The sequence below is a fragment of the Hydractinia symbiolongicarpus genome, chromosome 12, assembly GCF_029227915.1.
Source record: "Hydractinia symbiolongicarpus strain clone_291-10 chromosome 12, HSymV2.1, whole genome shotgun sequence".
Lineage (NCBI taxonomy): Eukaryota > Metazoa > Cnidaria > Hydrozoa > Anthoathecata > Hydractiniidae > Hydractinia > Hydractinia symbiolongicarpus.
Window position 1 is genome coordinate 6,545,413 of NC_079886.1, and position 15,397 is coordinate 6,560,809.

General features: G+C 33.1%; 1 protein-coding gene across 2 annotated transcripts; it reads left to right on the forward strand.

The window, feature by feature from the left end:
- Positions 1-1,340: 1,340 nt before the first annotated feature.
- Positions 1,341-15,240, forward strand: LOC130622219 (nostrin-like). 2 transcript variants are annotated; one of them, XM_057437655.1, is made up of 16 exons: positions 1,341-1,611; positions 3,932-4,017; positions 4,152-4,232; positions 4,595-4,657; positions 8,264-8,345; positions 8,901-8,963; positions 9,037-9,138; positions 9,898-9,943; positions 10,366-10,445; positions 10,709-10,807; positions 11,352-11,471; positions 12,193-12,301; positions 12,893-12,981; positions 13,148-13,276; positions 13,574-13,784; positions 14,443-15,240. In XM_057437655.1, exons 1-16 carry the CDS (start codon positions 1,546-1,548, stop codon positions 14,625-14,627), a joined length of 1,611 nt encoding a protein of 536 aa, XP_057293638.1. In that variant the 5' UTR covers positions 1,341-1,545; the 3' UTR covers positions 14,628-15,240. The 2 variants fall into 2 exon arrangements, with proteins under 2 accessions (XP_057293638.1, XP_057293640.1); XM_057437657.1 differs by lacking the exon at positions 1,341-1,611 and adding an exon at positions 1,930-2,087.
- Positions 15,241-15,397: the final 157 nt, after the last annotated feature.

Genomic DNA, 15,397 nt, shown 5'->3' on the forward strand with positions numbered 1-15,397 from the left:
CAGTCTAAACACCAATCCCGTCCCCAGACTTTTTTTTGCTTTCTGATATGCGTGCTGGCTTTATATCAGAAAGCAAAAAAAAAAGCCCTGAGAACGAGATTGATATAAACAGATAAAAAGAAAGTGAGCGTTTTCGTGTTCAAAGTACTCCTTTTTTTTGTTTTTTGTTCGTATCTGAACACGTTCTTTAAATTAGTATTAGTGCTGAAGTAAAAAACATTTTTAATTATTCTTAAATATTGTACATGCAGTATCATGTTTAAAATTACGAATTACAAAACTATTATTTGTGGACAGTTTTGAATTTTGCAAAAACTCGCTAAATTAAATACCATGGTTTGATGTTACACACTACGCATACACCATTCCCGATCCCAGACCTCTTTGAGATAACCTCGATGTTTAATCTTGCAGGGATCTGAGGACGAGAATGCGTATATACGCTTTTTTTAAGAACGACTAAATTTCAGCTAAGGCTGTGTGTGCCTAAACTTTTTCAGCCTCTAAATGTTTTTATTTGCGTCCTTAAAAAATGCAGAATTAAATGTACTATTTCTAAAATAGATGATATTGAAGTTTACCGTCGGTAAAAAAAAGCATCAATATTATTAAAAAGAGAAAAAATGCTTAGGAATAATTGTTTTCAAGTCATTTTGGATTATTTTCGCATTATTTTGTTTCTAGTAATTTGAAATCAGGCTGAGAGTATCTTTGGCATAGACTATGTCCAAATTTAAAAGTATTACCTTTCTGCATAACTTTTTATGCAGTTTTCACAAACAATCTCCTTTTATACGCGTTTGGGCGAGGTAAGGAAGCCACTGACTGAAGACTCTTCACTTCTGCAGCTGAAACAATGGAGAATAACGACAGTGGCAATTTTTAAGCATTACGCGATAAGCACAAAAATTCGCAAAATCGCGAAAGTTAATCCTAGCAAAATTTATTCCATTAACTCCTGTCTTGATAGTTTGCTATACATTAATATCTTTCAAGACGCACGGCGTCGGAAAACTTGAAAATACTTGGCAGAGGCATAAAATGAAAATAAACGTGATTTGCATCTAAAGCATAACCGGAAAATATAAAAGAACTCTTCGTCATATTTCGGTTTACTTTTAACTGTCCCTGGCTCTTCATTTCTATGATTCTTCCATTAAGGCGCTATCACACATTTTAACTATAAGCCCTCCGGGCGATTAATCAATCATTACCGTAGTCCGGATTTTAACGGAATTTAAACAGTATGCTAATATACACTGTTTGCTGCCAAACTGCAATTAAGGAAATTATTGTTATAATTCTTAATGATTTAGCATAAAAATGTTTTGATTTGGGAAGTATAGCGTATTATGAAACAGTGGCGATTTGTGAGATAAAATTCATCGTGTAAAACAAAAAATATTAATTTAAGAAACTTTCAAATAGATTAAATAAATTAGCGTTGTGTCACGGAGAGGTAACATATGGATTTTTGAGCTGTTAAGAAGAGAAGTTCTTTTTTCAAAACTTCCCTTGTGGGTTTTTGCTTACTCTGTAAGAAACATGTCCCAACGGCGTTTATCTGGTTCCATGTCGAGACGAAGATCGACAAAGCTAATAAAGAAAACGGTAAGAAACGCTATATTCCCTACATTATTATGTGATGTATATAGAGGTAATGTAAAATATTCCTGGTACCAGAAAACTTTCGCTTTCCATCTGCTTTAATATGTGACGTCAGACTGGCCTTATCACTTCATCTTCGACTACACAGATGTGTGTTATCACAAAGAGGCGTCTCTTGTATAAAAAATCATGTATTTTAAAAAATAATATATGAGCAATAAACGTTGCCACGTGAAATTAACAATATAAATTAAATAAATAGGATAAAAGCATGTCGGATTTGACAGGGCTTGCCTCATTTTATAAACTTACCCCCAAGTAAAATCAGTTAGGATTACTGAACAAGCGAGTCTGGCACAAGTGGTACTTTGAGGCCATGATAATCAGACTTCGAATGTTTACCTTTTTACCTGACACTAAAATTTATTGGTCTGACCTTAGCGGCGGAAAGGATGACGGAATTAAAGGATGTAATTTGGGTATGTTTTGATTTTATGTAGATTTTTCCAAATGAACAATTAATCTTGGCCAGTTATATTGTACTCAACCGTATAGCTAGTGTCAGATGTAAACTCAAATTCCTCTGCATCATCAAGTCCTTCATTTTTACACCTTCTATACCACAAAAAGTATTTTTTTGTCTACCTGGACTTGACTTGCCTATCAAGTTTCTACATTTTTTTCCAATTTATCCTGGATGTAGAATCTTTCAAAGTGTCCCAATCAACTCAATTTTTTTGTCTGGATAACGTCCCTAATGCTATTTTACAAATACTTTGTCTGGTTCTTTCAGCTTATCTAGCTTTTTTGTCTCTCAAACTAGATAGATAGATAGATATATAGATGTGCATATTTTACATGGCTGGCCTCACTAATATCGAGGGATATACCCTGTCTATTATTTCCAGGAGGGGCCATGGCTTAGATGGAGAGTCCTAGAGTATTTAATGCTCATTTTGAGCTACGCAGACCCAGTTAGGGCCCACGCTCTACTAGACAACTCCCGGCAACATACAACGGCCCACACATATGGAGCCATCTCCCCAATTTCCCTCACATGGCTTGGTTTAACCTGGGGCTATGGTAACATTCACTCTCCCATGTGGAATTGTCGTCAAGAGGAATCGAACCCCAGTCGCACTGAGTACGAGATCTATAACCACTAACCTCCGGCGCCTTATATAGATAGTGTCACCTCAAACTGGTAGGTGGATGTCATAACATTTTTCAGCAACATATTTCTTCAAATCAAACTTTTTCGCTTTGGTTAAGATAAAACCGTTCAAAAAACAGGAGTTTATTTTAACCAAGCCGTTTTGGAATGCTACTGTACATGTTATGTTGAGCCAAAGGAAGAAGGAAAGTCTTATTTCATTTTATATAATAACTAGTCGGCCCGTGAATAAATCCACTCAGGCAGAAGGACAATGGAAGAAATAGGTTATTTTAGATTTTTGCTGACTTCAGCAGTGCATATACAAAAAAATTTGGCGAAATTTAGTTTATTTGTTTCCTGTAATGTGCAGAGATTGACACACTGATTAGAAAAACGTATATTATCATGTGCTATTGACAAACGGTTAAGAAGATATAAAGGTTTAAAAATTTTGCTAATGTCAGCAATGGCCCGTTAAAACCTTAAAAATTTTTTTTAGAAATTTGTATACCTGTTGCCTTTATCGTATAGATCTTGAAATGATGATCAAGAAAATGTATAGGATCGTGTACTTTTGACAAACGGTTGCAGAGGTACTGGGCTTTAAAGGTTTTTTGATGACGTCATCAACCCTTCCATTCCAAAACGGATTGGGGAACCAGGTTTTGGATAATTACCCTAATTGGTCCTAGGTGCTCCCTAGTTACCTACGCGGTGAAAAATCATTGATGTCACCACCTCGTTTTCAAGTTATTTGGCCTCTAAATTTTAGGTGCACTGTAATGGCTTCATTAATTTAATATAGGATATTGACTTTAAAATAGTGTTATTAACGTCGCGCCGTATTATTTGTTTTTCTGATGAATTCATTAACCCGTCCATTCCAAAACGGATTCAGTGACGCAGGTTTGGAAAACTTACCCAAATTTGTCTCAGGTAGTCCCTAGTTACCCACGCAGAAGATGACGTCAGTTATTTCCACCCGTTTCCGACTAGTAAATATTGAAATAAGAAAAATATTAGAAATATATTAAAATTTTTCTCTTAAGATATCTTTACTACTGCTTGTTATTACTACTAGCTTTAATGATTGTGCTTATGTAGTAGGCTTGTTCATACACCACTTACATCTTCAATTTTAACAAGATCACATTTTTATTTTAACAGAGTCATACTGGATTTGAAGATTTAAAAAAGTACTGTCATAAAAACAATGAGTTTCTTCGCGATGCTGCTTCCCTGTTTCAAGAAAGGTAATGATTTTTTATACAATTTTGTTACTCTACATTTAGTACAGTGACAAAGTTGTTATTATATAAAGCGAGTTAATTTAGTGAATTATATTTAGTATATATACAAATGTTAATCCTCCAAACACACTTTTTAGGGCCAAGCTGGAGATAATATATGCTGATGGTCTGGCAAAAATTGCTACAAAAGCCAGAAAGATTTGCATAGATACAATTGGGTAAACAATACGCAATTTATTTCTTAAGGCGTTGATTATTTTATTTTCTGCTTAAAGTGATACATTTTTCATATGAGATGTATTTCTGTTAAAATTAAACACAATTTTGATATCCCTTTCCATAGATGCCGCAACTATTATTAATGTTTTTAAGAAACTGGTGATGAAAAAAGTTGGAAATAAATTGCATCTCAGTGTTTTTAGTGCTGTTGCTACAGAATCAAAACATACAAAGTGTTACCATTATGGCAATTTGTTCAGAAACCATCAAATTTTAATTGCACAAAGCTTGGTTACAGTCTTTTGTTGTGGAACAATCTAAGTAATATCATATGAATGTGTGATTTTAATTTTCCTTTTAGAACTCTAAGATCTTCCTGGGAAGAATTTTCAACGCAGACTGATTTGGAATCTAATGTACATAAGTAAGTTTACTTTTTATTTATTTAGTGTAGATGTGTACATTTGGTATATAAAAACTTTCAGATGTGGTGAAACAAAATTTAATGTGGGGCGTGTGAATTAACACTTCAGTTTATCACAGAAATACTGTCAAAGCAACAAATTGCTTGTTTTTCCAAACCACTACATTTCCAAACCCTTCAGCCCTCTCTGCTTCTACTAGGCCTGCTTACAGTTTATCCTAGGGGTATATTTTTTATTGATCAAAACATTAGGAGCCTTACTTTCAAGAATTCTAACTAAGATCTCCTGAAGTAATGCAATAAATCCCTTCATTTAGGCTCAAACTGCAAATGAGTTAGAAAGAGATTTTGAGGTTATATCGTGAAAAATAGCAACACATTGATATATTGTTACCTAGCGTATATTTAGAGGTGATTATTTTTCCAAATTGTGTAGGAAAAGAAAATTTTGCAAATACAAAAAAAAGTCTTTTTAGAGGTTTTATTTTGTTAAGGAAATGGTATTTGCTAGTCCTACAATAGGCCATTCTACAGAAGCCGAGAAGGGTCAACCCACAAATATATTTCAAATCCACAAATATATTTCAAATCCACAAATATATTTCAAATCAGTAACAGAATTTTTTTGAAATCCGAAAATATAATTCAAATCCAAAAATATATTTCAAATCCAAAAATATATATCAAATCCATATATATATTTCAAATCCGAAAATAATTTCAAATCCACAAATTGTTTTGAGCAGTGAAGTCTCGTGGCCATATTGGCATAATGGTGGCTGCAAGTGCATGCTTTTGTTTTCGTTGTGGAAGAGAATTTTACTTAATGGAGATGTTCTGTCCTAATTGTGGAATGGAAAGACGTGCAATAAAAGCTGAAACTGCCACACACAACAAATGTGTGGAGGATGTTATTAAATATTAGTTTAATAAGGGAACTGAGTACAAAAAGATAGTTATGTATTTGAAACATTACCACAAGATTGATATCAGTGTCAGCACTTTAAAACGCCGTCTAAGAGCAATGGGCTTAAAAAGGAATGAAAAACCTGACGTGGATTCTTCAATTCGTCGAGTTATCGAAACCGAAGTTTTAATTACAAATGGAGTCAAGGGTTATTATAGCTTGTGGAACAAGCTACGTGTGATACACGGTGTTTCAGTAAAACATGACGAGGTTATGAAAGTTGTTAGAGAAATCGATCCGAAAAGCTCTCATAACAGACAGGCACGGAAACTTATACGTAGAGTATTTAATTCACCCGGCCCAAATGCTGTATGGCACGCTGATGGCTATGACAAGTTGAAGCCTTTTGGATTCCCTATTCGTGGATGTATAGACGATTTTCCCCGCAAAGTCATTTGGTTAGTCGTACCAATAATAATCCTGTACTGCTCACTTTTTCCTAAACGCTCTTGACGAATTTAAAATTTCTCCAGATATAGTGAGAACTGATTGTGATACTGAAAATGGTCTAATGGCAAGTTACCAGTCACTTATTCATAACGATGTTAATGCACATAAATATGGAACTTCACAGTCTAACCAAAGGATTGAAAATTTATGGTCTCCTTTTAAGCGAACGTACACAACTTGGGTAATTGACTATTTCAAAGATATGTTTGAAAGTGACGCACTTCGTTTAGGTGATCATTTTCAAATGGAATGCGCTTGGTTTTGCTATTCCTGGTTATACAATCAGAGTTAGATAAAATGAGAAACGAGTGGAATTCATAGACCATAAGAAATTCCAGGAACGCCAAAGTATGCGGAATACCAGATGAAATGTTTTATTTTCCAGAAAGTTTTGGCTATAGTTTCTTTTTTATATATACATACTTCTTCTGTAAGCTAATGTAATATAATAAAAGTTGTGATAAAAACAAAAAAAAAAAAAACAGAACAATTAGAGCCAGTTTCCAGTTTTTTCAGAAAACTGTCTGATTTTTCTACGCTATTTGCCTTTAAAGTTATTAAAGTTATATAAGTTATTAAAGTGGAAATTCACCGCAACATAACAAGAAATATAAAATCAACAAAAGAAAGCAAGTTTAAGGTATGTTTTGCAATTCATATCTTGCTGAAGCAACAGCCATTATTAATTGCGAAGAACATGGTACGTCTCAGTTCATCTTCTGTTTGATTGTACATCGTATCCTTTGCATAAATAAAGGTCCACTTTTGAAAATGGCTTAGCTAGCTCCTTTTTGTATTTGTCAACAGTAAAAACTGTTTTTGTCCCAGGTATCATTTCAACCACCTTCTGGCCGGGGTATAGCAAGACATATTCTTATAGACCACAGAAATATTGGTCATGGTCTGCATGCTTTTTGTTTGCAGCCTTCAAAACAGTAGCTGCTGAGGCATCCCTAGCAATACGCACAGGTAACTTAGATCCTATAACGCAATGGAGCAGTCCTTATTCATTCTCTCTCATAATTCCAACGTTAATAACAACACTTTCCGTAGATGTTTTACTGTGTAAAGATACAACCTTTGCTTTCTTGCTTTTAAAAACCACATTACTACTATTACTTCCTCGATCATCGTCACCAGCACTTTCTCCTCCATTGACTGTATCTGTCTTTTTCTTTGAGAATCGTGATGTTCTTTCATTTGACTTAATTCGTTGAATTCGTATCAATGACAATGCCTCACTGTGGACAGGATTTTCTGCTTTCTTTTTTTTTCCTTTCCACAATACGAGTAGAAATAATCGCTACAAAATTCGATTTTCTTCCCACATGACGAACAGAAACGGTCTGCCATGCTTATTTACAAATCATTTCGGGCACATGTGACTTTTTGCTCTGAGATAAGTGGACTGCATGTGACTTTGGGCTCTGGGATAATTGGATTTTTAAAATATATTTGTGGATTTGAAATAATTTTGCGTATTTGAAAAACATTTGTGGATTTGGAATATTTATGAGAATTCGAAATGTATTTGTGGATTTGAAATATATTTGTGAATTTGAAATATAATTGTGGATTTGAATTATATTTTCGGATTTCAAAAACATTCTGTTACTGATTTGAAATATATTTGTGGTTTTGAAATATATTTGTGGATTTGAAATATATTTGTGAATTTGAAATATATTTGTGGATTTGAAATATATTTGTGAATTTGAAATATATTTGTGGATTTGAAATATATTTGTGAATTTGAAATATATTTGTGGATTTGAAATATATTTGTGGATTTGAAATATATTTGTGGATTTGAAATATATTTGTGGATTTGAAATATATTTGTGGGTTGACCCTTCTCGGCTTCCGTACCATTCAACTAGTCAAAATTAGCCAGCATTTCTTAATTGAGACTTAAAAAGGAAATGTTAGCACATGCAACAATTATTCAGGTTTATCAGAATGTCGGCAATTTTCTTTTTTGTCTGTAAAAATCAATATTCTAAAGATAAACTTCTAAACAACATTTGTAAGGTAAGGCCAATTGTTCACAATTTGGAATTTTCAACTAGCACATTGCATTCAAAGATTTTAAAATTCTGTGAACAATCATTTATTGATGTATAGGTTATCCAAATATCCATCCTTTATCCAAAGAGTGTTATTTGATTTTTTTAACGTATTTTTTGTAGACACCTCAGTGCAGAGATAATAGAAGAAGTAGCGAAACCGTTGAAGACGTTTGCTGATACACAAAAAGAAAGTAGGAAGGCTGTGAGTGAAAAATGAGATTAAATTTTCCAGTCCAGTTTGTCTCATTACATTATTACAGTTATTACAGTGTGTGTGTTCAACAGTTCTACTAAAGTTTTTAATGGTTATATATGTCTTTTGACATTCAGTTTATTGTTTTGTACATTTTAACATTTAGTTATTACAATTACATAATTTGGATTTACTAGATAATGTCATAATTTCGCATGCCAAACTTTTAAGTTCTATTTCTCGAAAATTAATATAGAATTTTTAAAAAGAATAAAATGATTCGCAGACAACTTCGTGAGCTCTTTTATTATAAAATCAACTTTTTTTTACAGGCGGTAAGCTTTAATCAGAAAATCTATGCAACACATAAAAAGGACTCCTCAAAAAAATTAAACTAATTTTTAGCTTCACATATAAAATATCCATGATTACTCCTGGTATTGCATCAAATTAAAATTTCTGAAAAAAAGCTGTACCAGTGATAATTTTTATTCGTCTTTCACACCAACTTATGTGTCAGTTCTTTTGGAAATTTAATAATTGATTCTTTGATAATATTTTTAGGCAGAGCAAGTAGTGGAAAAAGCTGTCAAAGTATTAGCTGAAAAACGAACAAAAGAATCACAGGTGAATCTCATGAAAAGTTATAGGTTTTGTATAATTTTTTTGTAGTGTTTTAAAGAACTTTTTAATCTCTAAGGGAAGAAAAAGTTCACACAATAAAGCAAAAGAATCGGAAGGGTTCACAGTGCAACTTGAGAGCGCACGAGGGAAAACGTTATCTGAAAAAGAACTGTCCAAGGTATGTAAAAAAGAATTTTAAAAAAGTTTAATGTTAAAAAAAAATGTTCCACACGTTTTTGTAGACCACAATATTTTTTTATTCATGGCCTATGATTTGTTATGATATTAAAAAATGATCTCATTGCCTTCGCATTTTTTTTGAAAAATCCTTGAAAATTGAGAATTTACAGATGGAAATATTTCACATTACAATCGGTTATCTCAGAATAAAATATGTTTATGTAGACGGGTACCAAAATAAGGTCATTAATGCGTGGAGTTACCTTAAGGGAAGAAACTATTGTAGAAGAAAAGAATGTGAAATTAATGTTTGCAAATTTGCCTTGTATTTAAAAGCTTAAATTCTGCGTTTTTTTCAACAAGGTTTTTATGGTTGCATTTTTATACTGTCTATAAATTCAGTATAAAATGTAATTTAGACATTGGAAATAAAACCGTAGCTATTTGTGGTTGGTTACTATTTCGCATTTTTTTTTTTTAATTCTGCAATTTCAATAAAACTATGCGCACCTATTCATTCCGCATTTTACACTATTCTTTAGGTCTTATTTGCAAACTTTAATTCCGCAATCTTTTTTTGAACAAACAATGTCTTCAAAACATTTAAGAAGATCTAAAATACACTTATCACATGCTTTCATAACTACACTTTTCACACTCGACTGTGTTTAAGCCTTTCATAGCTATATTTTGTTCTTGTTGATAAATCTTTAAAACTCACCAACCCATGACAATAATCACTTTTCTTTTCCCTTAGTTGGATGCAAAATGTAAGAAAGCAGAAGAAGCGGTCACAAAATCAGGTTTGTGATAAAAGTTCAAGAATTAACTTTTTATCTTCGGCTTTAATATAACAAACAATGATAGCTAATAACTTTTTTTTTTTTAAAAAAAATCAGTGTTGTTAAGTCAACTACTTGCAGAATTGTTGTGAGAGATGAATTTCGGATTAAATTACCCAAATACCATTTACAAAGTGCTTTACACGTTATTTTGGTTTACGCCATGATTCGCATTCTTGTTGTTTGGGATATATGTTTCTGAAGTGTCACCAGCAAATTAATTTATACAAAAAATCATCCCTAGCTATCATATTTTCGATTCAAATAGTAACTTAAAAATGATAACTTATGCTAACTGCAACTAAAATTGAAATCAAAAACTGAAATTCGAAAGTATAGTCGCATACTACTGTGCAGATGATGTTTTGATGGATATCTTTTAGATAATGATTATATCACCAAATTAATTGACGCAGAAAGAGCGAGATTAGAATTAGAAAGTGCTATAACTGGTTCGACTATAGTAAGTCTTATTGCTTTCCTTTCTAAATAATGAAATCCAAATTGTCTCTGCAAAAACCTACCTATTTTATCAACTCAAGTCTTACATACGATAAGGAAAGAATAAGTTTACGGTTTGCGTTCTGTTTCTTTATAATTTTTGGTTTGTGTCTTTTTGCAAGTTATCCTTTTTAAAATTCACTTCCTAACCCAAGGACTTCGTCTACGGGCTAACCACTAGTACTTAATATATGCGAAGAATAAATTTTTCTGGAAATTTTTTAGGTGTTTCAAACTCTTGAAGAAGAGAAAGTGACATGCTTCAAAACTTTGCTGACTACATACTGTACACTTCTCCTCAATTCTATACCAAAATACGACGAAGTAAGTTGTTTCCCCTCGGTTAATCTTTTGCCCTGTTTAATGTTACTTCTCTTGTATTAATACCTGTACTTTGTCTGCAATATGGCTGCCGAGATCGGTTGGCGTTAAACATGCAGACATACAGCAGCCGAACTATAGGCTTATTAGACAGGTGATACACCCGTCGTGCAATAACAACTAGTCTCTATGATGATAGCCATATTTTATTTGTTTATCGAACAAAACCGGGTCATCTAAACCACGCATGAAATCTTCCAGCTACAAATAACAAATACGATGTATTTTATGAGAGAATTTCCGTGATTTGTCCACCGGATAACGAATAGTTCTCAAATTAATACTTTATTTCGTCTGTTCGAAATGGTTGCGTAAGGCTTTATCCCGTGTTACCCGCCAAAGATTTTTTCCTCCGGTTGATGATTAGTTAGTTTAAATTTCTTTATTGTAAGAAAAAAAACCCTTGATAGAATTGATGGTACTTTACGGTCAGTAGGGCTATCCTTTGAAATCACAAGTTTTATCGCTCGCTCTTTTATTTTCTTAGTGCTACAAAACATTGGAAGGAAATGTTTCAAACATGAATCCTGCAACAGATATACAAACATTAATCGAATCACGTGGAACTAGAAAACAGCCGTCTGAACAAATTGTTTTCACGTGTTATGTAAGTAGCTTACCAGTATAAATGCGTTAGTGGATTGATGTTTTTCAAATTTGGCGTGTGGAATTGTAGCATTCGTCAAGATTTTAGCTGTACATGCTGACACGTTAAGACTGAACTGTTAATTATTTTAAAGTTGCTTAAACATTTTCACAATGCTTTACTTTGTAGGAATAAATTTTTTTGGAAGTATATTTTAAGTGAAGAAAATTTTGCGACTGATTCACGAAAATGTCTTCTCGCAAAACATACCAAAGAAAGTCATTAGCGAAAATTAATTCTCGCGAAAAAACAGCCATTTTCGAAAATTTAATATTGTCCCCATAAATTGGTTAGGTAGGATAGAAACGGGGAGATTATGATAACTCACATGAATATAAGAAGATTTTTCTCTTTTTCTACAGGATTATTACACTTTTTGTTTTTAAACAGTAAATATGTGTGCACATTTTACCTCCGTTGCGTCTCGCCTGCTGCCAATCTTTGTATCATCAGTCGGTTCTCTTTTTTGTCATTGTAAACACCTGCTTCGCGAAAAACAAAGAAAAAAAAAACTCGCAAAAATTACTTCTCATAGTGCGACTTGAAAAAACTCCACCCTCCCTTAGGTGTAAAATATATCTAATTCCTATTTACTAGTCCAATTGTATTCAGACTGTCATGATCTTGTGTGACCAGATTAATTTCACTTTGGTCTTTTACGCTTGTTTCTTTTTCAAACCAGGAAGAAGATTTTAATAACACGATGGATAACACTAGACGAAAAATGGCATTAGAAAATAAACTTTCAAAGTTGACACGAGCTTTACAGGGCGAAAAGAAGGCCAAAAAAGGTATATAAATTACCTATAGCGTTGTTACCCCATAGTTATTACTGGCTTTCGGGCGCTGAACGCGTTGAACAAATCATCCGTCGCTATATTGAAGTTATATTTGTCAGCTATTAACCAATCTGACAAACTGTCACTGGACGCTGTAACTCAGATTGTCTGCCGAATCTTAAAAACCTCAAAATTAGACTTTATTGATCACTTTACAAAAAAAAAACCTTGAAAGTCCTGAAATATAAAGAATGCCAAAAACATTTCTGTCTAGTTGTGAAAAATTGACTCGTAGTAAATATTGTGCTTGAATTTTTTTAAATAATTAAATTTTCATAGGTTTTATATGTTCAGTACTGCCATTTCTGTGTATTTCTTACATTACCTTAGTGTCTACCTAGATATTTGTCTCCGTGAGCTTCCGAACATAAGTATCGCAAAGATTGTAGTAAAAAAGCCCTTAAAACACACGCCAAAAAAAGGGGAAAATGTTGGCAGACCGTGCAATTATAGAATTTCATTTTTTGAGCTGATTGGATATCCTTGCACAGCAAGTAAATCTTTAGTCTAGCTCTTTGATACGACGTACTTTGTTGTATTAAGGATTGGTTCGTTTGAATTCCGTGTACAGCGACACACCAAGTTTCAGCACGAAGAATACGCAACAAGATGTGGGATTTCAACTTGGACATGTAAGTTCCTAACCACGTCGTGCTGCTGATGTATGTGCACTCTATCGTGTCTAGTGTGTAACAAGTGCAATTTAGACATATTGATCTTGCTCTTGTGATATAAAAAAGTTTGTTACTCTGCTGCAGAAACTTAATATTAAACAATATACTTTCCTGTGCGTTTTAGACGAGCAGTGTGATAAATTTATTAGAAGCCAGTATATACAGATTAAATATCCCACTAGCGAAGCTGCTGCAGCGAGATGTTCCGAATCATCGACTTTCAAAATACATCGACGAAAGGCGTGATAAACAGGTACTATTTTAGGGAGATTTTTTTTCTTCTTTTAAGTTGGAAAGGGGTAATACTTCTGAGCATCAAAATGCGCAATATGGTTGTCAAGTTTAGCAGAAATTTTAAACCTCAAATTGAAGCTTTGCAGGTTTTAGACCGCCTTTGTGGTACCTTCCGGAAGAAATTGACAGGGTATAACCTCTTGAAATTAGTGAGGCTAACCACATAAAATAGAAATAACTACCACATATAATATTATTTTTTTCATACACATTACATGCTTTGAAATACGGCAGAACTTATTCTCTCTCTTTTTAGGGCTCTATATGTTGTACGTTGAGAGTACCGATAGAGGAGACTGAGATGGCGGCTGACGACGATGGTGACGATTACATGCCGGCTGGAGATTATCAAAGCACGTATAATTCACTGACGTATGCACACACAGCGCCGTATGGCAGTTGCGACGGCGACGACTTTAGTGACGTCGATCCGGATTTTGAAGACGATGTTGATCTTGCTCCGCCAGGTAAGTTTCACAAACGAAATTTATTTTATCATCTAGCATCTCGTCCCGAATTCCATACAAATAGTTCCTTCTTGTGCCTCGTTGAATTTTAGGAATTTTCAATATTTGCAAACAGAAAAAATTGTTTTTATGTTATTTTTTTAACTCCTAGCCAAAATTACAGAACAGGAACTAAACTTATGCGGAAAAACAAAATTTATACTTGGAACCCTATCGCGATAAAAAATTCTTTAAACAATTTTGAATTGTAAAAAATAGAACTCTATTTTTGTAACCGAGTTGTTTCAAACTAATGTTAAGATGTTAGTCAATATGTAAGCAATTATTATGTATTTTCAAAAAAACACTTTATTTAATTTGGAGTGTCAAAAAATTCTGATCCTGTTCTTTTAGCCACTCTGTTTTTTTACTTGAATTTTAATGGTAATTCTTAAAAAAAGTAAAGGCAATTGCTTACATTCTTATAAAACTGCCTCTTCTAAAGTAGAACCTGAGTCAATTTTAATTTTTTAAATAAAGTGTTTTTTTAAAAAATACTATAACAACTTGTTAGCAATTTCGAGGTTGAAATTAACAGTGGAGATACTAATAAGAATCGTGTACGCAAATATATTTTTGTGATATCATTGGATCCAAATTATGTCCTTTTTATTTACAGGTTATAGCACGATAGATATGTGCAAGGCTGATTACGATTATACGGCAACCGAAAAGGACGAACTGACGATCAAACCAGGTGACGTCATCACGATAATAACACGACATGACGACGGATGGTGGAAGGGCGAATTGAAAGGAAAAGTCGGCTTATTTCCAGCTTCCTATGTTCACGAATTGAAATAAAGTTTGACAAGTTTATACCTCTTTTTGTGTTTGTGGAAAATAATGAGAAAAGGAAAATCCGTGATAATTCTTTTGAGGATCATTTGGAGTGTCAAGAAAATTCTGATCCTGTACTTTTAGCCACTTTGTTTTTTTACTTGAATTTTAATGGTAATCCATACAAAGTTAAGACAATTGTGTAGATTTCTATAAAACTAACTCTTCTAAAGAGAAGTCAAAAGTGTGACACTTCCACTCAAAATGCCCAAAATTTATGGGCATTGCTACATTGTTCCAAAGATAAATTCATTTATTTTGGATAGCTTCTGGTCGAATGTTCTTTTCCGTAATAGAGTTTAAAGATGGGTTTTTGCTGTAATTCATCCTGTCTTCTGAATTTCTATAAAGTAATGCTTTCACGATAATCTCGAGACGGTAAATTCGCGTTAAGTTTTGCTAATGAGGTATGCCAAAGTATTTAAATATTATTTATATGAAATTTTGAATGTGTGGATACATCGAAAACAAATGTGTGCGTTTTTCTATTTTCTTTTACTACCGCTGGAGAATTTTTTATGTTAATATTTTGAATTTTTGTACAAAATATATGAATATAAATGTCTTTTAAAACTTAGAGTTTTTTGGAGTCTTTGATCCCAATACGAACTGTGTATTAAATTTTTAAATCACTTCAGGTAAATTTAACTTTATCGTGAAATTTTGTTCCGCCAAATTCTTTGTTTTTTGGAAATAAAAATCAATAAACCAGGAAACATTTATGAAACATTCTC